Genomic DNA, 25557 nt, shown 5'->3' with positions numbered 1-25557 from the left:
GTAGTAGTAGAAGTAGTAGAATTAGGATATGGCTAATGACCAAAAGGGAGTTGGATAAAATCTTGACACAAATATTAAGTGTGATAAGGCAGACTCGATGCACTTTGATGTTAGCCAGTTATTTCTAGCGTCACGCTGAAGTAAATGCGGTCAGCAATTACTGTAATCAAATACTAGTAACACCTAAAAATGTCTAAGCAAATAGGTAGGGGCGATAACAGTTATAAGAAATTAAGGGTGATAAAAGTAGAAGGAAAATGTCCATGTGATCTACAATAACATTGTGCACTCAGGCTCACCGGATGACGTCAATGACACAGCTGCAGTTTGGTGGATAACAATCTTCTTCGTATAACGTTCTTAAAAATTCATCTATTCATTCGTTTTTTGCTTGTTCATTTATTTCTTTTAATTTTATTTATTTTTATTTTTTTTTTATTCGTCACTATTAATAGCGCTACATAAACCTGAGAATTGATTCAACGTCAGCTTTCTCAGGAATTTATTCAGCGCCCTTGCCATAGAGTAACTTGTTATGTAAATGAGCTAAAGTTAATGAGACTTGTATGAAAATATCGTTTTTCTGTAGAATTAAGGAGTCACATAGCGGTTAAATTTCGAAATTTAAGCCTGTAGCGAAAGAAAGCATCTATATCTTTCACGCTGACACAAGATTAGAAAGTATACAACTCCAAGCCAATGAAACTCTCTGGGTTGACTCACCTTGCGTCATGTCTATTCGAGTTTTTTGTTTGTAAATATTCTTTCATTTGCGAAAAAACACGTAAACAGTCTCAAGCAGATGTTTCTGATACAAGATACAATGTAGATGACCAGATTAGGAACCTCTCGTGCTAGAAGCGACTACCGGTACCTCCAGGAAGCATTACACAGTTATCAAAAATCTCGCATTAATGCTCCACCTGAAATGACCCTGGCACGAAGTTTCACTTCGCGATTTCTGATATGTACGATTAGCACGTAAAACGAAACATTGCGTTAAAGTGACCCCCTCTTTTTCAAACTCTGGTCATTTGAGTTAGATGTTGGATTTTGCACTCTCTCTAGCTCAAACATGTGACAAGGCATTTCTACTTGTCCAACCAATCGGATCTTACTGAATTAAATTTTTTCAATAACTAATGCGCAGTATAGTTTGTCATGGAATCCAGCGTGTCCCTTGGCGGTTGTCATAAATGTTTACGGTCTACATGTACGTGTGTGACGGTGCAAATCATCTCGTTCTAAACATATATTAGGTATTTTTCTCTCCTATATTATGTGAACAAACAGTAGCATCTAAGCTGCTTAGACAGACAACAATGTTAACATGCGACATTACATGCAGAAACAAACAGGGGTGAAAACATAACCTCCTTGGCGGAGGTAATAACAATTATTATTAAATCACATTAACTTTCTGTGACAACAAAAGGAAAGATACGGGCGATACACAGGTTTTGGCGACTTGTTGCTTAAATAAGATCATGCTGGTTTATGGTGTTGCCGCGGTGAGCGACTTAGTGGGGGGTCTATCGAATGTGCCCCACGTGGACGCCTGTCGTTTTTTAACAATAGCACTTCGCTTCAACTCATGTTCCTGTACAATATTCGCTGTAATCAGAACTTTGCTACAAGCATTAAGCCTTACAATCAGCAATTTAAATTAATTTGGTATGGTTCTTCAGAGTAGCCTACATTTCGGCGACGGCTAACATAGGAAGTTATATGATACAACTTACAAAGGTATAAAATGCAATGTAACAAGTGGAAACTTGGGTTTATCCCTTTTATTTTGGATTAAAATTAAACAGAACCTAAGCAATGAAATTAATCTGTATATAAATTCCCAGACTTTCTTTATTATTTTTCATTCATTTTTGCCATTCCATACAATGGAATGGCTCAAAAGATATATGTACATGTAGGTGATTTACCATGCAGTAATCTGTTTAATTATATTCATTTGCCTCCTTCTTATGGCCAATATCACTTTACATTAACAATATGCAATGTAAACTCCAATTTGTAAAAACATTGGTTTAAACATTTCCTAAGTTCATATTCATCAATTTCCTAACCCAGGCGCTTGAGTGATGCTTCTGCAGACTTTTTCAGGAATGTATTGTGCACTTTCAGTATTTGTGAAACAACCACTCTTTCATCTGGATTTAACTGAAAAACATAATTAGAGTTAAAAATTTTAGAGGCACATTAAATGTATGTGGCTTCAGGGCTTATTTTGGAGATTAGTTTGAAGCTATGAAGATATTATACTCAGTGACAAAAAAAAAAAAAAAAAAAAAAAAAAAAAAAAAAAAAAAAAAAACTTATTTCTAAGAGTAGTAGAAATAAACTTATTTCTAAGAGTAGTAGAAATAATGTCAAACTGCAGGAGTATCAACTCTTTCCCATTTTTTTCACAAAGAAGGGTCCAAGACAGATTTTATCAAATAGTTAAGCACTGCGAGCATTTTCTTACCTGTTTACCATACTTATTAATGAGTGCAAGTATCAGCTTTCCATATTTCAAGCTGTTTGCCAAGGACACAGCATACTGTGCTAGGTATGAAGATAAATCCCGCAGGAGCTCATCATCAAAGTTGGGCTAAAAAAAATATTAAGAAATTGAACAAGATATTGGTATAACAGTGTAAGTCTGCCACATATTTACCCATTTTTTGTGATAGAACTTTGTTGGAGCAATATATCTTTAGACCTTACAGATTTTCTGGACGACTTGAAAATGCATTAATAATTTTCTACCCATGCTGACCCTTGAGTTTTTTTTTAATTACCCACAACCCTTCTAGAATATAGTTACTAAATCACAAATTTATTTCTATATTTTACTTGGCATTCCAGAATGGTCTGCAAGACTGTGAACACATCTTCTGAACACTCCACCTGGGATCTGATCACCTGCCTGCAAGAATAATGTTTCAGGCATCACCCACTGACCCACAATGTTTGGTTTAATTAAAAATTACATTAATCTTCACAAGATAAAAAATGCATACCTTAATTTGAATCTGACCTGAGTTTATCCTACCGACATGACCTGTCACTGGCAGTGTCTAATGCATAGTATAAAAAGCACCATTTTCAAGTTGGATAACTATGAACACACTCATGACTTAGGTAAAAAATGTCATCAATTTTTCAAACAATGCACTTAAACACATCCAGACAACCATGTAATTGGGAATATAAATTGTCAATCACGTTGATTTTTTACATTACATGGAATATGAATAATAAAACTGTCGCTCACTTCAGCAACAGCTGTTGGTGTTCTGATGGGATTGCCTCCTTGACCACTTTTGAAACCAGAACAGCTTGATATTTCCCTGATTAAAAAAAAAAAAAAAAAAAAAAAAAAAAAAAAAAAAAAAAAAAGCGAAAATCATGCTACAACACCCATTGCATTTCATGAGGTATGAAAAAATTGGAGGGGAATGTGATATACAGTGTTTCAATGACCCCATTCAGAAAGTCACATTGTACTGGTTGGGTCTGGCCAACTCTGCAGGGATTCTTGCTATTTGAAATCGGCAGAATCAAAGTGTCTGTCTGAGGTGTCATTCAGGTAAGTCAATTGCACTAAGTGAGACCCCCTGAAGAGTTGGACCTACCCAACTAGTATGATGTGTCTATCTGAATGCTCCCCAGTGCCATTGTAGAATTTAGAAATATTACAATCACAGCAAAATTACTACAACTCTCCTATAAAATTTATACTTAGTTAGCCAAGTCCATGAATTTCAGACCAAGAGTCAAATTTTATTGTACAAAAATGTATTAGTATGAGATGAATGTCCAAGAAAACACTTATAAACTATCAGGCTAAAATCCTGGCAAAAGATACCTTAACAATACAACAAGAGAAAATGAGGTAATGTAAAAAATCTGAATGCTGTTTTTGCTGTATGCTATTTTCAGGTGTAATGAAGAAGAGAACTGCAAAAGGAAAGGGAAGCTTTTAAAAATAAAAATGTGAATAAAAAGGTGAACACATACCAGCCTGAACTGTGAGTACAGGTATGATGGCTGCTTCTACCACTTGCTTGGGAAAAACTTTGGCAAACGTAACAACAGCCCCAATGAAATGTCTTGATGGGTTTTGGTTAAGAGATATAATCTAAAGTCAAGACAAATTCTTTTTTATTAAGTTCCTCTACCTAGTAATCAAAACTAGAGGATCAGAGAGGCGATACCGCCTCCGAATATTGTACCACCAGCTGGAGCAAGCGCATTCGTATAGACCCCCACATATACAAAATAAGGAACATAGCCACCAGTCTTGTGCTTGACAAGCTGTAAAAATGCAATCAACAAGAATTTTCAAAATATGCAAAAAATATATATATATTACTAAAAATGGTACGATCAAAGTTAAGTTCATCGTAAGGTAGGTCAAAGGTCAATTCCAAGGTCACAGTGAATTGCCAGTATATGACTTCCTATTCAACTTCAATAGTAACTATGGGCCTATCTCTGCCAGGTTTGGAGTTAAAAGAGAAAGAAATTAGCAGAGTTCAGTTCATGATAATAAGTAGGTCAAAGGTCAATTTCAAGGTCACATTTAGATTGCCAGTATATGACTTCCTATTCATGTTCAATAGTAACTATGGACCTATCTCTGCCAGTTTTAGAGATAAAAGGGAAGCAAAATTTGCAAAGTTCAGTTCATGGTGAAAAGTAGGTCAAAGGTCAATTTTAAGGTCACATTTAGATTGCCAGTATATGACTTCCTATTCAAGTTCAATAGTAACTATGGACCTATCTCTGCCAGTTTTGGAGATATAAGGGACTAAATGTTATAATTTTGGAGTTACCATAATGGACCTATCTCAGCCAGTTTTGGAGATAAAAGGAAAGCAAAATTTGCAAAGTTCAGTTCATGGTGAAAAGTAGGTCAAAGGTCAATTTTAAGGTCACATTTATATTGCCAGTATATGACTTCCTATTCAAGTTCAATAGTAACTATGGACCTATCTCTGCCAGTTTTGGAGATAAAAGGGAAGCAAAATTTGCAAAGTTCAGTTCATGGTGAAAAGTAGGTCAAAGGTCAATTTTAAGGTCACATTTAGATTGCCAGTATATGACTTCCTATTCAAGTTCAATAGTAACTATGGACCTATCTCTGCCAGTTTTGGAGATATAAGGGACTAAATGTTATAATTTTGGAGTTACCATAATGTGCCTTAAATTTCGTACAGAAAAAATTAATTAAAATAAAGAAAATGTCATTTTGGTCAAAATTCTTGAAATAGGAGGTGCTCTGAAGTTTCAGAAGTTCAAGTTTGATGAAATAATGTCATTTTTGAACACAAGTTGTCTGCTTTGCCAAGCCTTATGTTTTATTTTTCCAGAGTTCAAAATTTATTATCCATTACCGTACTGCACATTTTGCTTTTACCACCAATATGTACTTTTTGATACAGCGTAACTCGAAAATCGATGGAATACAAAAAAACCGAGACCACCTCCAGTATTGGGCTTTACATGCAAAGGTCAGTTCATGGTGAAAAGTAGGTCAAAGGTCAATTTTAAGGTCACATTTATATTGCCAGTATATGACTTCCTATTCAAGTTCAATAGTAACTATGGACCTATCTCTGCCAGTTTTGGAGATAAAAGGGAAGCAAAATTTGCAAAGTTCAGTTCATGGTGAAAAGTAGGTCAAAGGTCAATTTTAAGGTCACATTTAGATTGCCAGTATATGACTTCCTATTCAAGTTCAATAGTAACTATGGACCTATCTCTGCCAGTTTTGGAGATATAAGGGACTAAATGTTATAATTTTGGAGTTACATAATGTGCCTTAAATTTCGTACAGAAAAAATTAATTAAAATAAAGAAAATGTCATTTTGGTCAAAATTCTTGAAATAGGAGGTGCTCTGAAGTTTCAGAAGTTCAAGTTTGATGAAATAATGTCATTTTTGAACACAAGTTGTCTGCTTTGCCAAGCCTTATGTTTTATTTTTCCAGAGTTCAAAATTTATTATCCATTACCGTACTGCACATTTTGCTTTTACCACCAATATGTACTTTTTGATACAGCGTAACTCGAAAACCGTATGGAATACAAAAAAACCGAGACCACCTCCAGTATTGGGCTTTACATGCAAAGTTCAGTTCATGGTGAAAAGTAGGTCAAAGGTCAATTTTAAGGTCACATTTATATTGCCAGTATATGACTTCCTATTCAAGTTCAATAGTAACTATGGACCTATCTCTGCCAGTTTTGGAGATAAAAGGGAAGCAAAATTTGCAAAGTTCAGTTCATGGTGAAAAGTAGGTCAAAGGTCAATTTTAAGGTCACATTTAGATTGCCAGTATATGACTTCCTATTCAAGTTCAATAGTAACTACGGACCTATCTCAGCCAGTTTTGGAGATAAAAGGAAAGCAAAATTTGCAAAGTTCAGTTCATGGTGAAAAGTAGGTCAAAGGTCAATTTTAAGGTCACATTTAGATTGCCAGTATATGACTTCCTATTCAAGTTCAATAGTAACTATGGACCTATCTCTGACAGTTTTGGAGATAAAAGGGAAGAAAAATTTGTAAAGTTCAGTTCATAGTGAAAAGTAGGTCAAAGGTCAATTTTAAGGTCACATATAGATTGCCAGTATATGACTTCCTATTCAAGTTCAATAGTAACTATGGACCTATCTCTGCCAGTTTTGGAGATAAAAGGGAAGAAAATTTTGCAAAGTTCAGTTCATGGTGAAAAGTAGGTCAAAGGTCAATTTTAAGGTCATATATAGATTGCCAGTATATGACTTCCTATTCAAGTTCAATAGTAACTATGGACCTATCTCTGCCAGTTTTGGAGATAAAAGGGAAGAAAAATTTGCAAAGTTCAGTTCATGGTGAAAAGTAGGTCAAAGGTCAATTTTAAGGTCACATATAGATTGCCAGTATATGACTTCCTATTCAACTTCAATAGTAACTATAGACCTATCTCTGCCAGTTTTGGAGATATAAGGGACTAAATGTTATAATTTTGGAGTTACCATAATGTGCCTTAAATTTCGTACAGAAAAAATTAATTAAAATAAAGAAAATGTCATTTTGGTCAAAATTCTTGAAATAGGAGGTGCTCTGAAGTTTCAGAAGTTCAAATTTGATGAAATAATGTCATTTTTGAACACAAGTTGTCTGCTTTGCCAAGCCTAATGTTTTATTTTTCCAGAGTTCAAAATTTATTATCCATTACCGTACTGCACATTTTGCTTTTACCACCAATATGTACTTTTTGATACAGCGTAACTCGAAAACCATATGGAATACAAAAAAACCGAGACCACCTCCAGTGTTGGGCTTTACATGCTCTACAAAATGCAAAAAAGAATGGGTTTCTAGCATTAACGGTTCCCGAATTAGAGACAGTTTTCAGTTTCGGTATCTTATGGCCGCTACTCCCGTGAAAATGCACCGATTGACCCCAAATTCATGGAGATGAAAGATGACCTGAAGGGTAACACTTTCCAATAATATTATTGGTTAAGTCTGTGTGGTGTCTGAATAACAGGGCAAAAAAATTTTTTTTCGTAAAAAATTTCATTTTTTTGAAAATTTTGGCCCATTTGACCTTGAAGTAAAGGTCAAAGGTCAAATCCAAGGGTATATTTGAAATCTACACATATGACTTTTGGAAAGCCGTCTATAGAAATTTTTCCCATAACTCCTTCCGTAGGGTAGATAATTAGCATTTAATTTTGCCATTTTTAGACAAGGGTGCATTGCAATGAGTGCCACACCCAGACCCCAATACCGACAAAGCCCAAATTTTACGTGGAACGAGTTGAGATTATAGGTGACCTAAATCCATGAGATGGGTATGGGGGGCCTTACCGTCTAGGAGGAGAAGCGGTAACGGTAGCCGTCCGGCGGAGCCGGCGGAACGATCCGGACGAGACCGAAACCATGTGTACCGCCAGCGCTAACGCTGGTGGTACAATTAAACATCTGGCTTTGATTATTATAATTATTTCTTTTTTTACATTTTCATTGGCTGGCCCAGAAATTTCCAAGCACATAAAGGTGATTTTTCTTTATCTTGTTTGTCCCTCCATGCCTTTAAACAAAATCCTGGATTGCACAGGTAGAAATTAAATTGCTCACAAGTAAAAGGACTTTGGGAAATAACTGAATTAAAAAGAGCGTAAAAACTCTGACCAATGAATAATAATATTCTGCTTTAGCCCTACCTTTGGCATAAGAGCAGATCTTGCAAAACACACACAATTACTGTAACTGACTTCAGTTCCCAGGCTGGTAAGATGATGACATGCTGTTACCAAAGCAACTTCCTCTAGTGATTTGAAATTTAAAACATTACACACTGCCTGTATCTGGAAAATCAATTAAAAGACATCAAATAAAAATATTTTAACTGGATTTCACAGATGGCACATATACAGAAATTAAACAAAGACCCTACTGATTTTAAGACAATTTACAAAGATATAAAAAATAGCTCTGATTAAAATAAAATGGAGCAAAAAGAAGTGCAACATGATGGGTACAAGCCGGAATTTCCTACCTGTTCAGCTGTGCAGGTTTTGAAAATATCAAGTTCTGACTGAATCTCAGAAATATCACCACCACTACTCCAAACTTCTTTCAATCTTTCTGCTTGTAACTGCAGCAAAAAAAGTCATAAAAACATGTAGTGTAGGAAACAGTCACTTGAGAATCAAGATGAAACAATATTAGGGGTTTTTAATAATATAATATAATATAATATAATATAATATAATATAATATAATATAAAAAAAAAAAAAACAAAAAAAAACTAGAATTATGCTCATGGAAAACATGTCATTGCTGTGAAATCATATAAGCATTTTGTTTAACCTATAGGCCATTTTACCTTGAGTGTTACATTTATACTTGGGTGTATTTTAGCAATACAGCTGTACTGGTATGGTTTGAGAGGCTATACTACCATGTTATAAGGATAAAGGGTACTAAAGTTAATTTCACAAGTTTTCCAAAAATTTAGTTCTTGCTGTTTAGTTTGGCCATGTCCAGATCAGGGGCTCAATTTGGGTGACTTTGATGTTATAGCCAGTCTGTTAGGTTGTCAATCTCTCAAAACATTCTGGTTCACTGCATATGATGTATAAACACTCAATATTAAAAGGTCTTATGTATCACATACTGATCAAATGCCTCAAAATCACAACTACTTACAATATAGTCGTGATCCAAAGTAGATTTTTCTGTTGTGTCCATTTCTTCTTCTTCACTCTTGTTAGCTGTTGTCAATTGAAATCAGACGCACATATATTATTTTCTTCGCTGTCTAAAAATTTTTAACAGTATGTAAATATGTCAAGTTACTTATTGGGCTATCTTTCTGATTCAGCAGATGGCACATCCAACTGTCAAGGTAAGAATCAAGTTAACAATAAATTTTTCTTGTAAACATGTCACTTGTCTATTATGTACCTTCAGTGTCATCTTCAGCACTCATTCTCCTCCTCTTGGCTGATAGAAATGTTGGTGTATCAGTATCAGTGAAGGTTAAAACTTTCTTCTCAGGGGTCTCAAATTCCACTAGATTTGGTTGGCTTCCACTTAGAACAACTTCAGCTGACATTTCTGAAAAATCACTTAATTTTATAACTTATTTCTATGGAAAAGTGGAGATAGAAATATAACTTACATCATCATTTATCAAATATCATTAAAAATGGTGCATTTTCTTCCAGATAACTGCTTCACATGCAGAACACATGAAAAATGCAAAAAATACCCTATGCACAAGGGTTGCAAGAAATGAATATCACAATATCTCAGTGGAATTAAGACAATATTTTGATGGAATATTAACTTTTTAAGAATCAAAAAGCCTTGTTCAGCCTTATGTACTTTTTAAGAATCAAAAAGGCTTGTTCAGCCTTATGTTACCTTTATTGCCCTCTACTAAACCATCACTTTGATAAGACCTGGCATAGTTAATCCAAGGATTAGTTTTCTTCTCTTGATTCAACGCCTTCAGTTTTTCAATTAATGAGACTGCTCTGGTTTCAGAGAGAGCAGAAAATTTGTAAAGAGGCTCAGAGTGAGATTTTTTGCACTGATCATCCTCATCTACATGCACATTTTCTATCTGTTTTTTTAGTGCATGAGTCTTCTGACCAAGCAATCTAATTAAGGCTAAAACCCAACCATCCTTTGAGTGAAACTGTTGCAAACTACTCAGCAGTTGCTGCATCAGTCCCTGGGGTACATGATCTCCGTGTAAGTGAAGAAATGTCAAGATAGTTCTTTGATAATGTGCAGGAAAACACAGCAGCCTTGGCTTGCTGAAAGAATTAAAAGCAAATTTAATGATCACTTTTGAATCAAACCATGGAATTTCAAGTAAAAAGATCGTATAAAACATGTTAAAATTTTAAATAATCAAATTACCTCTACCTTGGTATGAAAAGGGGTTATATATTTAACATCCAAATATACTGATCATTTTTTTTTTAATCAAACTTTATAAATCATAACTGCTGATGTCTTGAAAATAACTTACAAAATCAGCTTTCCATGTTCCTCAACCGGTTCCCTGTCCTGTAGACTCACAACTAGTTCCTGCCAATTCAAGCATGTGCCAAACTTGGAGTCAGTTTGCTGCTGAAGCCAGAGGTCTGCTGATACTACCTGACATTGGGGTGTGGCCATAGCTCCAAACAAACCTCTCCATGCCATGGGAAATGCAGCAATTAGGCTTTCCATTATAGCCTAAACTGATAAATCACATTGCATGTGTTACAACATCACACATTTATTTGCACATTTTTATGTCCAGAGAAAAACACAAAAGCCATCAACTATTCATTTGGCATGTATTCTAAAGCAGTGGTCAGCACCTACCAGTATTGTAAAATCATTCAAACTGCCAAGGTTATTATCTTTTTTTGTCCTTTTCACTCTAAATTTAAGGGTATTATTACATCATTAATTGTCATTTTGTGGAATACTCAATGGTGAATATACGAGAACATATAAAAAATTATTTTTAATTTATCTGCAAAATAACATGCAGTGGAATCAAGTTGTGGAAGAAAAGAAAACCTTGGTGTAGCACCAAAACTAAAGTGGGAATGTGCATGTTTTAGTGATAGCCTTATAAGTCTATATCACAATTGTGCATTTTATTTTTATTACCTATTATTTGAAAGGGGAGGAGTTGCCAGGGGAAGCACATTCATGTACTGGTACATGCATCTTCCCACAAAAAAAAAAAAAAAAAAAAAAAAAAATCAAGAGGATGGGCCAGGGAGAAGAGACACATGCACTTTCCTTTAAAAAAACTTACACGGGATATAATTCAAATAATTTAAATGTTAAATCAAGTTTTAAAAATCGTCTGGGCTGTCGAGTGTTGTACAAATGAGGCAGATCTAAGCTGTTTTTTTCCCCTTATCTCCAACATCAAAGCTCTGGATGTTTATGGATTGACCTTTTCTCCCAAGCCCATATTTTTCACCATAAAATACTTATTTATAACACAGATTCTTCAAAACTGTCCAAGATACCTGTTTTGTTGCTCTAGATCTAGCTGAACCCGCCGTTCATACTTTCGCGCGACAATAATGACGCAAAGTAGCTTCCGGCTGATGAAATTGCAAAATAGTACCATTCTTTTACCTTGACCTAAATGTATATCTCTACGCATTTTTCCTAGATCAAATAATCTAATGCCGAATCTTTTGGATTGGGTATATAAATGACAGCAAAGTTTTCGATACAATACATCAAACTACACTGTTAGAATTATAAAAATCAACAATTAACATAAAAAGCTATTATATAATGTTCTATTTGATAGTGCAAGGTTTTCCGGACTGGTCAGTAACTCGTCATAGTTACTTCCTGAATAGAGAAAACAGAAGTGCGCCAATTACTATTAACAGCTGTTAGTTCGATTATTTCGAAGATAATGTATCCAAGTATTAAAGAAAGTGAAGAAGTCTACAGCAAATACTACCAGGAATCAAGCGAATCCTTTAAAGGTTGCCGATCATATACTTTTGACCTGAATTTTAATACTTTTATTCGAGGACACGCGGGGTGGATCGCCCCAAACATTACCATTATGAATCATCGGCTTAATTTCGCATCAAGGAGGACTGTTGCGTAAACGATATTATCATGGACGTTAAAAGTTCTTTACTCTCTCAGAAAGAGCAGCAGAATTGGCCGAGGTGGCCATGGACTTTCGGTATGTTCAAAGGTGACACGAAACGTGACGAACCTCACACACAAAATAGAACGACACCGCATCAAAGACGGAGTCCACTCTTGCGCTTAGACAGTATTGGAGAAATTTCATCAGATGATGACTTAACACACTGGACTTCGGGTTCGACTGGTTTTAATACCCAAGATCAGGTACGAGAAACAAATACACCAGGTAACTTCACCAAAATGATGGGCTCCTATTTTACTAAGTTTTCCAATTTCTTCAGTGAAAGAAACATTTTTAATCCGTGTCATTATCAGACTGCCACTGGGTCGAGAATGACTAGTAAAAATATACAGAGTCTAGATGCCACTAATTGTTCTCCAAATATGAATAAATTAAGAAGTCAGTCTGCAGGAGCATCCCAAGTGAATGCAGAAATTTACCACTGTGACAACAAATCAACTAGTGAATCACATTTTTCTATGAGGAAAATACCAGACATGGATAAAGTTTCTAGTTACATTAAACCAGTTCCCAGAATGGGGGCTGTAACACAGCTTGGTGCCATATTAGGTCAGCTGCATATTTCTCAGGACAAAGCAGATAAGACTGCAGAGGCAGGGTGTAAAGGTGAGAGGAAAAGGTCACATGGGGATATTGAAGATGGTGACAAAGGCACATCTCATGACAGTACAATTAGCAGTCCCAATGATGCAATGAAACAAAGCCCTGAGCAAGATGCTGGAGTGTGTGCTCAGCTTGACTGGAAAGAAACACTTGTGAACCAGACACCAGATTTTGTTTTCAAGCTTAATGTAAAAATTAATTCAGATGATGGAATGCAAGATGGAGGTTTGCTCAAAATTGGTGCAATGAAGAGTACAGTTTGTAATCACAGTATGCCTGATTGCACTGGCACAGGTGTAAACTCTCCAGAAGTATATACCTGCATGCCCCATTGCAATTGTGTCTGTCATGTGACAGAGATCAGTTTATGCAATAATGATATTACAGTTTCCAACCCTAGTGATAATAAGTCCGTCAGCACTCCAAGAAACAGTAATTCAAGGCAAAAGAAAAAGAGGAGGAAGTCCCGTCCATCTGCGAAAAAAAGACAGAGACAGAAAAAGCGCCAAGCCAGTTTTCAGACAAACTTTTCTTGTCACCAACCTACACAAAATTGTGATATGAAGAAAAAACAGAAAATTGAACATCCCAATGTGGTTGATAATTCAAACACATTTCAAATAGGTGCTAAAGACAAGAACTTCCATAGTTCTGTAGCTTTTATTCTAGGAAATGTTGATAGTGATTCTGAGGATGATTGCAGTGATTTCTGTGACTCTGACACAGCTGCCCCTTTCGTAGTATTTGTAGAGGAAGAGTTTATTGATCCCTTTGAAGGAAGTTATCTCTATGACTTTGAGGAAACTGATGGTCTACATTCCATGCATGATCCTGATCACCCTTTAAACCTGCAATTTGACGTATTTACCAGACATGTGCCAAAAGTTAGCTCCAGTCCAGAGATGAGGACTTTAGAAAAAGGCAGGCTGTTTGACCTTGAAGATGACCACTATCCATCCTTCCATTCTGATACAACACCCAAAAGGGTAAGATTCATCTCTGTGCATAGACTGTTTAAATAAAAAAAAATCTGTCTACATGCAGGATAACATAATATTAAAGAAGATAATAGATGGTAGAATAACATTTTACAAGGATATTTATTTAAATTATTAATAAAAAAGGCATTTAATAGGTAATAAAAAGGTGCAATTGAAAAAAAGATACAATGAGGCTGTTAAATTGACATAGGTGACTCTTAAATGATGTTATGTTAAAAGACATTTTGCTTCTGTGATAAGACTGGTTAAAATAACCCATTGCATGATAAAAACAATGTTCTAGATAAAGTTCAGTTAAATTAACTTGAGATGAAAAGAGCTATTTGTTTCTAAAAGAAGGGGGCCTTTCAGATGAATGGGGAATTCTACAGTATAGCACGTAGTATGATTAGGGCAATAATGCTAAGATACTTTGGGATGAGAATATAGAAACACTTGCCTGTTGGTGTATGTTCTTGGGTCTAAACAAGATGTTAGGTTGCATTCACAAATAAAGTAGATCTGCAGACTTACAGATGCTCGAATCAAATATGACAACTTGAAAGCTAACCATGTTATCATGGGCTCTGTAACTCCAAAGCACTGCGAATTGCAAACGAGCACAAGCGTCACTATTCCATAACTCAGCATTTACCTACCCCATATAATTGCCTCAAAATGAAAGGTGATATCGCTATTGCAATTTGCAATGCTTTTGAGTTTGGGCACCCTGAGCTTCAGAGCTAACTTGACACTAACCTCTTCACTGTAGCCTATCTTCATCGTGTCAAGTAACCTCTGACCAGATTCGATTGCCTCCGCCGCCCGCCAATCAAATTTAAAAGCCCGTACTCAATGACTCATTAAACGATCTAGCCAATGAACGCGAACGAGTCAAAGCGCGCTTTGTTCAAATCCGGACCAATCAAAGTTAAGGCTGAATATCAGGGACTTGCCGTAACCTGTGGGCAGCACGCAAATAACATCGTCTCTCAGTAGATAATGATGCAGGGCCTCAAACTGCTAGACCCTATGGTTTCAATTCCGATTTACTCATATTTTGCAAAGAATCAAGAGATAACTTAACACATTCTTTTTCGTAGTCACTCGCCTTGCTTTCTTTGTGTACGGTAATACACTCGGAACTACTCGGATGTCTCCGCACTCGACAATAACTTTGTTGTTAGTATGGAGCTTGCGGAATCAGTCGAGGATTGCCGATTGACGGTCAACCAATCAGCGTTTTCACCAAACTTTGGTGAAAAATTTTGAAACATGGATTTGATTGGCTTATATAAACTAGGTCAAACTATTTTCGTCAGAGGTTACTTGACACGATGAAGATAGGCTACAGTGAAGAGGTTAGTGTCAAGTTAGCTCTGAAGCTCAGGGTGAGTTTGGGAGCCCTGGCAGGAAATCTACTCAGTGTCTCTTAGGAGATTATATGACAAGCTTTCAGGTGGGACGGCCATATTTGATTTCCTGATCTGTTAGTTGGCATATCAACTTAAATCTGTTGCTCAAGAAATCTACGAAATAAAATTTTGTGAAGTGCAGTTCAGCTTGTGGTCAAAATAATAAGTACTAGCAAGTAATTTAGATTCATGCCAACAACATATGTCTATACATATCTCCTTGAGAACAAAATTAGGATGATTATATCAATTTGTACAACACTAATTCAGCACAAACATTTCTTTTCACCAAAAATTAAGTGCTGTATGTTTGACCCAATGTTGCATCTGTTATTTATATTGAGGGTAGAAAAAGGTCATAGTGTCATGCCAGGTTGCAGCCTGGCAGTTATTTATTGGTCAATTGGTGATGAAATGCAGGAGGTTGATTACAATATTGAGTCTTGTGTCCTGTCATACAGACCTGTGTGATTAGTTTTCCTTTGATCCCATTGTGCAGTTGTATTTATAACCAAATGTTGCATTTCTATATATAATAACAAAACTTGTTGCGTATCTATCAATATTAAGAAAATGTATTATTTAAAACTGAAAATGAGGATTTTATCTTTCCTGTGAAATTATAAATGATTTTAAGAAAAAATTCTGCATGTTACATAAAATTTTAGTTTGTGAAACATGCCTTAATTTCATTATCAGCTGTGCTGAATGAAAACGAGTAAGCTTACAAAAAAAAAAAAAAAAAAAAAAAAAAATCAAGTGATATCGTCTTTTACATTGGGAATCATTTTATTCTGGTGGGAAAATGACAATAAAAACTTGTACAAATGTTTTGTCATACTATTATACATAAATATTCAATAACAGACATCTTTTTAAAAATCTTTTCAGGTGCATTTTCCAGATGAGGAACATATTGCAACTGTGTATGAAATTATGCAAATGGATGAAAATGAATGTCGCAAAGGTCCCTGGGAAGCCTATGCTGTAGACAGATGTAGGTTCCAGAAAAGAATTGCTGAAGTAAATGATGCTATTGGTTACTGTTTTGATCCTCAGCACAGGCAGCACATTTTAGAGTTTATCCGAGCATGCCAAGCCAAAGATTAATCAGTTTTTGTTTTAGATTGTTACAAAATGACTCCTTAAAGTTATTTGAATGAGTTAATCTACTTTTTAAGTTTAAGTAGTTGACGAAATCTTCAGCTGCCTTATAAATCATGTACAGAGTGGATTTTGAAAACCCAGTGATTTAAATATCTCTGACAAAAGATGAATAGTTTGTAGCAAAAAAACTGGTTGAGGTTCTTTGAAGGCAAACCATTTTAGAGAGGTTAAATATGCACGTTTAAGGTGTTGTGCAGGTCACAAGTATTGATATGTTGTTTTGAAATCCATATTGTGGACAAGTGTGTCAGACATAGGCTATAAACACGTCAAGGGTTTTATTTACCTCCTTCGAGTAGTTTTCATTTAATGCAGCAGATAAACTTGTGTTAAGCGTTCATAAGAGCTTATTTTGAATACTGAGTATTTGTGATATTATATTAATTTATTGAAGACTATTGTAATTTTATCAAATAAAAGCTATTCAATTTCGGGCAAATGCTCCTGTTTTAAATTATTTTCCAAAAATAAGTTAAATGTTCAAAGATTGCCATGTTCCACCTAAAATTCCATAATAGTTGATATACTCCACTTAATATATAAGCAATTAACAGTTTTTAATGCAATTTCATTTTTCGTAAACAATGGATATCTGGAACAAAAATGATTAACAAGTCTTCCAGTAGGAAAGGCTGTCATCACTGATGATGGCATAAGACACTAAGGTTAACTTTTCAGAAATGAGGGTAAAACTATTCCCCTGGAATATCGGCTTAATAGTAAGCAATACAAAACTGATTACTTAAGTCAATCTGCTTTTATTTGTTGCTACACCACATTGTAATATGCCTTTTTTGACCCATTCTCCAAATCCTTCAAAATCTCATTTGATTTTATATAAAGGCATGATTCTTTGGGCTGTCTCATCTGATCTCCATTAATTATGTTGCATGAATGAAATATCTCAAGGAAGAGTTGTGATGATAAAGTAAAATGTGCACCTTGACTGTAAGCGTCCATCATGTTCACCATAAAAAACGTCTGTCTTCTTAGCATGGATAAAAACAACAGATAGAAACCAGTATTTCTAAAATTAACAATGAAAGTTTTCAGTTGTTACCAATAAATTTAATGATGCTAATGGTCCACTAATGAAGGTGCTCTGTATTCCTCGAGTTCTTCAAAATGTCTCCTTCGTGACAAAATCTGTAACTCCATAGTGTCCATCCCCTCTCTGAGAATACCATGGTGCGATATTAGAACATTGGCTGTATTTGCCTAGAAAAAAATCATAATAAGATTCTGTGTTTGCATGTTAGGACTTGGGATGTTGTTGACTAGGTTTTGTCCTAGCCAAATCACCATTTAGCATCATATGTCGATATCCATGCAAAAATATCAAGTCAAAGTATGAAGTCAAAGTAAAATTGCACTAGTGGTGATTAACAAAATGTTTTATGTTTATTTTCAAAATTTGAACTTGAACTGCATAAAGTACACTATGGAGGTGCTTAATCATCAATTTTTCTTCAATGTTCTGTAATTTTAATTAAAAGCTCACCAGTTGTAATGTTGCCAGAAAAAGCCTTGCTATTTGATATGCAGGTTCCTTCTCAACTATTTTTCTGAATGGTACTTTTACTTTAGAGTCCGGAAGCTTTTCCAGAATAGCAGACCCACACTTGTGTATATCAAAAGATCCTTGTGTTTCCTGAAAATAAAGAATGAATGAAGTTATATACCGTATAGACCAGACAATCTTGTGGTCAGTGTCTGAGAATGTGGGTTCAGCCCTGTTGGAGGACATACCAGTCCTTCCTTAATGTTACTAGCTGTCTCCCCACTTAGCACTAATTAGAGGCTCTGGTGATGTACCTGGACTGCCTAACTTTCAGCACTTCATACAAAAGCTGGGCCATATCCTTCCCATGGAGGTGATAATGTCTATACCCAGTCTGATTCAGGACCAAAAAAATGTTCCAGGCACATTGTCATTTAAAGTAAACCCCATTGTGATGCATGTGGAACATGGTACATAAAAGCAAGACTTGACTTTGCCTTTATTTAATAAGCCAATAGATTAGCTATATAGTTTAAGCTAACAGTTTTTCCTTTTTGGGATAAGTAATTCTAACAACATGTAGTTCAGCACTAAAGGTGTTAACCTTTTTCATTTGTGACTAACAGGGCTGATAAATATTCCTGAAAAGAGAAAGAGCAATGAAATGGTATGGTTTAATGTTACCTCTTTTCTAAGCCTTGGTAAGATTTTCTCTTCCCACTCCGAGACTCTCTTTGAAAGATCAGTTATTTGTGCATATTGCTGGGCACTTGCCAAGTAGTTGTCCTAAAAAAAGGTAGGGAAACAGCAATATATTGATGATAACTGCAAAAGAATCTTATATCTTATGAAACTGAAATAAAATGCAAAATTTGCTAATTGCGATCTGATGAAAGATAATGTATCCAGATATTACCTGAATTATATTCTTTATTGGGTATACAAAGAATCTGTTAGTCATGTCTATGGTTCTTACCACATGGTATCTGACAAGATCTTCATAATTTGAAATGATATTTCCTCCTCGTTGTGTCAATATGGTATCCCCATCTGGGTAAAAAATGAATAAATAAGAATAAATAAATAAACAATTAAGTGAGTCAAAATTAATCTGAAAATCTTTACAATATCAAAAATATTAATTATTCTTTACCCACATATTCTGGTGAATTTAATTGATAATTATGTGACATTTATTTCTAACCTTCATCCATCTCTTGGTTATCTTGTGGGAAAGCTAAGTCCTGATCTACTGGCCCCTGTATGTCGGGTATATTAAATGGGGCTTGGTTGTCATAATCATCATCATCATCGATGCCTGAAAGCAAAAATTTGAGGTACAAAATATGGGGAAAAAAAAATTCATTGAGTGAGTGTTGATAAAGTGTTATGAATAGCAGGTTGATATAAACCCCAACACAGGTTTTTAATAATTATTTTCATGAGAATATCATGATTATTTGCATATCTCTTAATATTTTCTGAAACTGATACAGCATGGCTATTGTAAGTTTTCATGGATTAGAACCATAAATTGTGCATAATCTTAACATCATATCAAATTAGCTAGTAACAAAACAAGACTGGCTGTGAAAGGGAGAGAAGGTGGCTTAGTTTGTTTATGAATAAGTAGGATTTGTGGAGTTCTCACCAACAGGAGCAGCTTCATTTTCTTCTTGTTCTTCCTGTTCCTGTTCAGCTAATTCTTGGAACCTGCCCTGCTCTGCCTACAATCATAACACGTACAATGCTTTATCACACCCAAGGGTTACTAAGAGGCAAAGCAAAATGTTCTTTTTTCTTTAATTTTCGAGATGGTAACTTTTTGGTCTTGCAATAAAATTAAATTTGTTTATGCTTTGAGTTTCGATCTTCCAATGGCCTCTTTTAGAATCATAGACAATTCATCTCTATCCAAGGGAGTTAGTTATCAGGATTGAAACAAAAAGTTCTGTAAAACTTAATGTACCAGTTGTTTTTTCTCCTTTTTTAGTAAAGCCTGGCGCCTTTTGAACTCCACCCAGTATAAATGTTCAAACTCTGGAAATGAGGGAACTTTCAGTGGGTTGCTTGGAAACTTGGACTCATCACAATGGTCTGAAAAATAAATGTGTTGTACAACAATTAAAACCCTGTATATGGTACAAGTTTCAAATCATTTTGCAAAAGATAAAAATATTTCACAACATAACATTTTTAATGCCTTTATGCCACCATATCAAGTAAAAAAGAGTATGATGTCCATGATTAAGTAGCATTAAAAGGCATGCAATTCATAAATACTTACAAGCTTTCGTGCAGAACTGAGCAATGGGCATCAGATGGCACTTTTCTGGTGTCTTCTTTCTTTTCTTTGACTTTGCTGCATTTTGCAATGTTGCTGGAATCTTAAATGTTTTTCCTACAAAAACACATAAGTTATCAAAACATTACAAATGTAAATAAACATATTGAATTATTCTTATCATTTGAAACTGAAATGAAATACCAAATGATATAAAAAAACTGTAATACACACTAACATTTTATTAAAGCATTTAACTACTGTAACTTTAAGTTTCAGCATGGGACAGTGCTACCCACAGATGAATGAAATACTGGACAGTACCTTTTTTAAAGGGTCTTTCAAAAGCAGCTTCCACCTGGTGAGGATCCATTGGTGTCCAGGGATCAATCACCTGTATATAAAAAGAGGGCACATTTATGTTAAATCTTCAGATTTAAAATTAATGAAACTACAGGTCATTGCTATACAAACAGCACCTGAAGCTTTTCTACTAGATGCTAATTAACAGAGAACAGATTAGTCTTGAATTGAGATATTTATCAAAGATGCAGATGCTTAAAAAAAGAAAGAATCATATACAGTAAATAATACATCATTTACCTCATCAAACGAGTATCAACTTTGAAACTAGAAATATATTAGTACACATACAGTTTTAGCTAAGACTGGCATCCTTTTCCTTTCAGGCCTCTTAACTTCTGTCTTCTCATCCATCTTGCAATTTACCCTAAATTCTTCTTCCACAGGAGGTTGGATATCATCATCAACATCACCATTATTGTCATCATCTAAAAATACATATTCAAGTTTTAACCATATATATATATATATATATATATATATATATATATATATATATATATATATATATATATATATATATATATATATACATACAGGGGCGGATCCAAAGATATTTTCTGACAGTCTTCCAAATTATCTTTGTTGATCCATCCTCCATTTTTGACCGTCTTCCGACAGAAAACATTAGATGCCTGACAATGTAAACTTGAAAATCTGACCGTCTTCCGGAAGACCCAGAAGACGGCCTAAATCCGCCCCTGATATATATATATATATATCAGAAGGAGAAAATAAGATGGAGCAACAAATGCTTAGAAGTCATTAATACTGGTTTTATAGTCTAAACATTAAACACAAGATGTAAAAGGCTGGCCAATGGAAAAAAATTAAATGATTGGTCTTTAACTCTCTGTCATTCCCCAAGGCCCGGTGAATTTGCAGATTAAACACAGCCTCAAACAGAAAGCATAACCTCGAGAACTTACAACTCATATCCAGTGGGAGACCTTCATCTACATTGTTGTCATTGTCCTCTGCCATCTCTGTGCCATGATCATCTTGGTTAGGTTCTGAAATACAAAACTAACATTTATTTTCAGCTTTGAATACTTATTTTGAAACTGAATCAAATCAGTTATAGAGGAACTGCATCACAAGAGGTCTGCAGGTCTTCCCAATTCTGTGCTGGTCTGAAGGAAGTATTTTATTTTCACTAGTCTATGTTAACATGTGATTAATTATTATGTACTGTATTTTCACTTGACCCTTGCCAGTCCAGAAGACCTGTCATTTCGAAAATTTTGCAGGTCCTCTGGCATTTTAAGCAGTCATGACATGTTGGACGGGCAGTTTCCCCATGTCTGCTACAACTAAATGCAATTGGCTGTCAGTAGTCTAACAGTATTGCATGTAATACAGATATACAAATAAAGAAGGATGACAAAGATATTCAGAGATGAGAATGCCAAATTTTTGTTCAAGAAAAACATGTGCAAACTGAAGCAAGAAGTCATTAACATCATAGAATAATTCTCCATATTCAGAGTACTTACTATTGGCATGGAATGGTGTGGAAGATGGTTTATTCATAAAAGAGCATTCCAACAAGGACAAATGTGACATGTCCAACAACATTGTCCCAGAAGCGTGGATATTACAAGTGTTCATCTTGAAGTCATTGCGACTGCCTAAAACTTCTCCTGTGCGACTAAATAAAGAAAGTGATTATCTTAAATCTATTCCCATCATAAATGTAACAAACAGGAAATATCATCTTACTGTTAAAAAAATATGTTCTCTTACAGAATTCCAAATACTGCAATACCCTTTAAATTCAAAACACGAGATAAAATTTGCTGTTGTTCTATGTTTTTCCTCATTTTTGGAGTCATTTGGTAGAATGTGTATACTGCAAAGCCCAGCAAATCAATAGTCTAACAAGCAAACCTTATTAAGGGGTGTTCTCCCTTTTCTCCTTCTTCCAGTGGTACCAATGCCATAGGTGTACGAGGAACAGTCAGAACAGTCTAAAAATAGCAGCAACAGTCATAATAACAAACCACTATTTTATGCTACCATTCATTCAAGAAACACAAAGGACCAGAACTACATAAGATTGTTGTTCCTCAAACATTGCTGTCAGCTTACATTTTATTAAACAAAATGTAATAAAGTAAATAATTTTGCCACATTAAGCACATTATGTTGAGCAGTTAAGAACCTAAGGTCAAATAAAAATTAAACCTATCAAAATAGCTTTATAATACTTACTTCACTAAACAAATCGGTGTCAGTTTTCAGATCAATATTCTTGTGCTCCTTTAAGTCATCCAATGTAAGAAACTGAAACAAAATTGCTGTACCGTCTGGTGAAATGTAAATATAAATATGTACAGCAGCACATGATGCAAACACTGTTAAAATCTAAAGAAGAGCATTCTTGTTAACTTGCCTAGTTGTCAATACACTTTGAATGATGTTATTTAACACTTATTATTCCTCTTAACTGACCACCCCAATAAAATTTCATATCGTATATGTTACGATTTATTTTTTATGTTACGTGTTTTAAATATTTCATGTTCAAGTAGAAGCACATCACAAACCTCTTCATCTTCTTGCTGTTTAAAAGTTACATCTCCATCTACTCCCTCTCCATTCACTGAAGCAGCTTGCTGGAGTTTTCTGAAAAGAAGCATATCATTTATTAAGGGGCACCAGTAATTGCTCATAAACTTCTAAGATTAAGTTGTTTTATCAAAACAAAACCACCAAAATGAAAGTAATGGAAACTGTATCCTTTTATCAGAACACATTATTTTCCAAGTATGATGTTTAAAAAACATTTCATGTGCTTAAAATGACAGTAACTCCAAACTTACTTTTTACTTGAAAGAAGATCAAGCACCTGATACACCAAAGAATACAAATACTCCACCTAGATATAATCAATAAAAATATTTTTTTAAATACATAGTTGTATAATAGTTTGTTAATATAAGAGACTATATCAGCCATTTGAATGAACATGATGCTGTAACTAATATTCCTTTCATCATTAGCTTTATGATCTAAAAAGACTAAAGCTAAAGATATTACTTAATCACCTTTTTGCTGTATACACAAGCAGATCCTTGTATGACCATAGCTGCCTCTGAAAAGTTCATGGTGGTTGTCCCTCCATCAAAAGAGATAGTTATGGACTCGAGCTGAAATAGCATTTAATAAAATATTTACAGTTTGTACTTTAAATATAAAATGCCCTGCAATATAATCATTTTGGCTGACAGATATCTTACCTCACCATAACTTAAATGCTGTAAATGTACAATACACTAAAATAATCCACAGTCAGTATAACCTTCTCCTTTACTGACTTCTATTTAAAACTTAAAAGTGTTTAAGAATACTCGATATATTATTGTGAATGCTGTACATTTTTTCACTCTCATGCATTACCTCTTCAAGATAGCCCTCCAACTCATTAGCAATGTCTACATTCCAGTTCTTGGTGAGATCACGTATGGGTTGTAGCAGGTGGGCAAACCTGTTCTTTAGATCATTCGCTTGGGAGCTGGAGATCACCATTTTGAAGCTGGAAAAATTAGAAAATATCAGAGTCCAGATTTAACATTGTTGTCTCCAGTTACAATGCATCTGTCCCAAAACTTTCCTATTTACCTTCAATATAAAATATTAATCAGAGAAGAATTTACATGTGTATCTATTATGATAACTACAAACTGCGGGGCCGTAGCGATAGTCCGAAGGTTCAATAGTCCGAAGGTTCATTGGTCCGAATGTTCACTATAGAACCTTCGGACCAATGAACCCTTGATTAAAAAATCGATGAAAATGTTACCACTTTTCGGACCAATGAACCTTTGGACCAATGAACCTTCGGACTATCGAGAGGCCCCCCAAACTGCACATACAACAAGTGAGTTATAATCAGAACTTGAAGCACACTGTTGGCTATATAAAGTTTTTTCAATGAATGGACAGCTTTACTCAAAATTAACCTCGATGTGCACTGCAATCATCGTTTTCTTCATAAGAGAAACATGGAAAAGAGACTGCTTATCCAATATGTGACCTTCTCTTGGCATCAAAAATAACACTATTTGTTGGCACTCCATCATCACATGTCAAAACATTATTGCATGGTGATAGGTAAGGCCAAAAGCTAAGGCAAGTTCTAGGGGTAATGCGAAATTTAGGTATACTGCAAGTTCTAGGCTGCGTTCACATGAAAAATCTATTTTCTAAAAACATATTTGCGGTATCTTGTGATCACGGTCTGTGTCCTGAATACCACACGGCGTAATTACGGACAGCGCGAGCCAGTTACTTCCAGCTGTAATTAATTCTCGGTGCTGCCAGTAATTACACCGTGGTGTATTCATGGCACAGACCGTGATCACAAGATACGGCAAATAGATTTTTAGAAAACAGATTTTTCATGTGAACGCAGCCCTAGTAGGGCCAAAACTGACAGAGACAAGTACCCCTGTACTGTATATGTCCCCCAAATTAAAAAAGGTCGTGGGTCTTTGATTTTTGATCATTTTCTAAATTCAGTTGTGCAGTGAATTTGATCAATGTTTCTGCTATGGAAAACTAAGAAAAAAAATTACAATCGAAGACATAATTATATATTCGGGGGCACACTACATTAGGCATAGACTTGAAAATACCAGATTCAACACAGTCGCAAGCATTTGGGGACGGTGATCGGTCACTTTCGAAAACTCTCTAAACTAGCACTTTTTTTTTTAATGTCGTACTGTCTTTTGTTTAAATAATTTTGACACCAGCTAATATCCTTACCTTAAATCGCCCTAGAAAATGATTGAAAAACAACACATTGAATTTTCGACCCACTTTCCCATTTACCCGCGTATTTTCAAACCTCTTTTAGATCGCATTGGTGATTGGTTCTTGTTTCAAGATAGGCCATACGTAGTGAAATGAAAAATGTTTTTTTCAGCGAATTGCAGAATGTTTCTGATATATCAAAATAATTTCAGTGTGAAAGACATAATTTAATTACTGAAGAGGGGTTTATTCCCTAGCT

The 25557-nt window shown here is 35.0% G+C and overlaps 3 protein-coding genes across 4 annotated transcripts; 1 reads left to right on the top strand and 2 right to left on the bottom strand.

Moving 5' to 3' along the window:
* Window positions 1-1775: 1775 nt before the first annotated feature.
* LOC106163841 (uncharacterized) lies at window positions 1776-11681 on the bottom strand. Of its 2 annotated transcripts, none has more exons than XM_087002495.1 (12): window positions 11551-11681; window positions 10545-10753; window positions 9929-10326; window positions 9467-9619; window positions 9209-9273; window positions 8555-8653; window positions 8220-8363; window positions 4021-4141; window positions 3275-3350; window positions 2854-2926; window positions 2483-2608; window positions 1776-2175 (listed from the first exon to the last, which is right to left on the bottom strand). In XM_087002495.1, the coding sequence occupies exons 2-12, from the start codon at window positions 10745-10747 to the stop codon at window positions 2077-2079; spliced, it is 1557 nt and encodes a 518-aa protein (XP_086858621.1). In that variant the 5' UTR covers window positions 10748-10753; window positions 11551-11681; the 3' UTR covers window positions 1776-2076. The 2 variants fall into 2 exon arrangements, with proteins under 2 accessions (XP_086858621.1, XP_013396988.2); XM_013541534.2 differs by having other exon boundaries at window positions 10545-10758; window positions 11551-11680.
* Window positions 11682-11867: 186 nt separating this feature from the next.
* LOC106163854 (uncharacterized) lies at window positions 11868-16822 on the top strand. The gene is made up of 2 exons (XM_013541550.2): window positions 11868-13813; window positions 16114-16822. Exons 1-2 carry the CDS (start codon window positions 12167-12169, stop codon window positions 16330-16332), a joined length of 1866 nt encoding a protein of 621 aa, XP_013397004.2. The 5' UTR covers window positions 11868-12166; the 3' UTR covers window positions 16333-16822.
* Window positions 16823-17131: 309 nt separating this feature from the next.
* Window positions 17132-25496, bottom strand: LOC106163856 (condensin-2 complex subunit H2). The gene is made up of 19 exons (XM_013541551.2): window positions 25311-25496; window positions 23940-24075; window positions 23588-23689; window positions 23363-23418; window positions 23087-23165; window positions 22752-22823; window positions 22428-22507; window positions 22034-22188; window positions 21467-21550; window positions 20829-20965; window positions 20499-20568; window positions 20178-20291; window positions 19860-19987; window positions 19542-19617; window positions 19095-19208; window positions 18867-18940; window positions 18575-18676; window positions 17891-18040; window positions 17132-17607 (listed from the first exon to the last, which is right to left on the bottom strand). Exons 2-19 carry the CDS (start codon window positions 24066-24068, stop codon window positions 17467-17469), a joined length of 1863 nt encoding a protein of 620 aa, XP_013397005.2. The 5' UTR covers window positions 24069-24075; window positions 25311-25496; the 3' UTR covers window positions 17132-17466.
* Window positions 25497-25557: the final 61 nt, after the last annotated feature.

Source organism: Lingula anatina, chromosome 1, assembly GCF_051362555.1.
Source record: "Lingula anatina isolate TDL-2025a chromosome 1, LinAna3.0, whole genome shotgun sequence".
In the NCBI taxonomy this organism is placed as follows: Eukaryota; Metazoa; Brachiopoda; class Lingulata; order Lingulida; family Lingulidae; genus Lingula; species Lingula anatina.
The sequence above is the reverse complement of the archived record's forward strand: the minus strand, read 5'-3'. Positions and strand labels throughout refer to the sequence as shown.

Excerpts from the sequence above, each read along its gene's own strand:
- LOC106163841 (XM_087002495.1), bottom strand. The coding sequence starts at position 10,747 with ATGGAAAGCCTAATTGCTGCATTTCCCATGGCATGGAGAGGTTTGTTT. Across the intron at positions 9,274-9,466 it reads TGCTGAAGATGACACTGAAG|CTAACAAGAGTGAAGAAGAA; the intron begins GTACATAATAGA and ends AATTGACAACAG. Across the intron at positions 2,609-2,853 it reads AGACCATTCTGGAATGCCAA|CCCAACTTTGATGATGAGCT; the intron begins GTAAAATATAGA and ends TATTTTTTTTAG.
- LOC106163854 (XM_013541550.2), top strand. The coding sequence starts at position 12,167 with ATGGACGTTAAAAGTTCTTTACTCTCTCAGAAAGAGCAGCAGAATTGG. Across the intron at positions 13,814-16,113 it reads CTGATACAACACCCAAAAGG|GTGCATTTTCCAGATGAGGA; the intron begins GTAAGATTCATC and ends AAATCTTTTCAG.
- LOC106163856 (XM_013541551.2), bottom strand. The coding sequence starts at position 24,068 with ATGGTGATCTCCAGCTCCCAAGCGAATGATCTAAAGAACAGGTTTGCC. Across the intron at positions 19,988-20,177 it reads TCAGTTCTGCACGAAAGCTT|ACCATTGTGATGAGTCCAAG; the intron begins GTAAGTATTTAT and ends TTTATTTTTCAG. Across the intron at positions 18,941-19,094 it reads TAACCAAGAGATGGATGAAG|ATGGGGATACCATATTGACA; the intron begins GTTAGAAATAAA and ends TTTTTTACCCAG.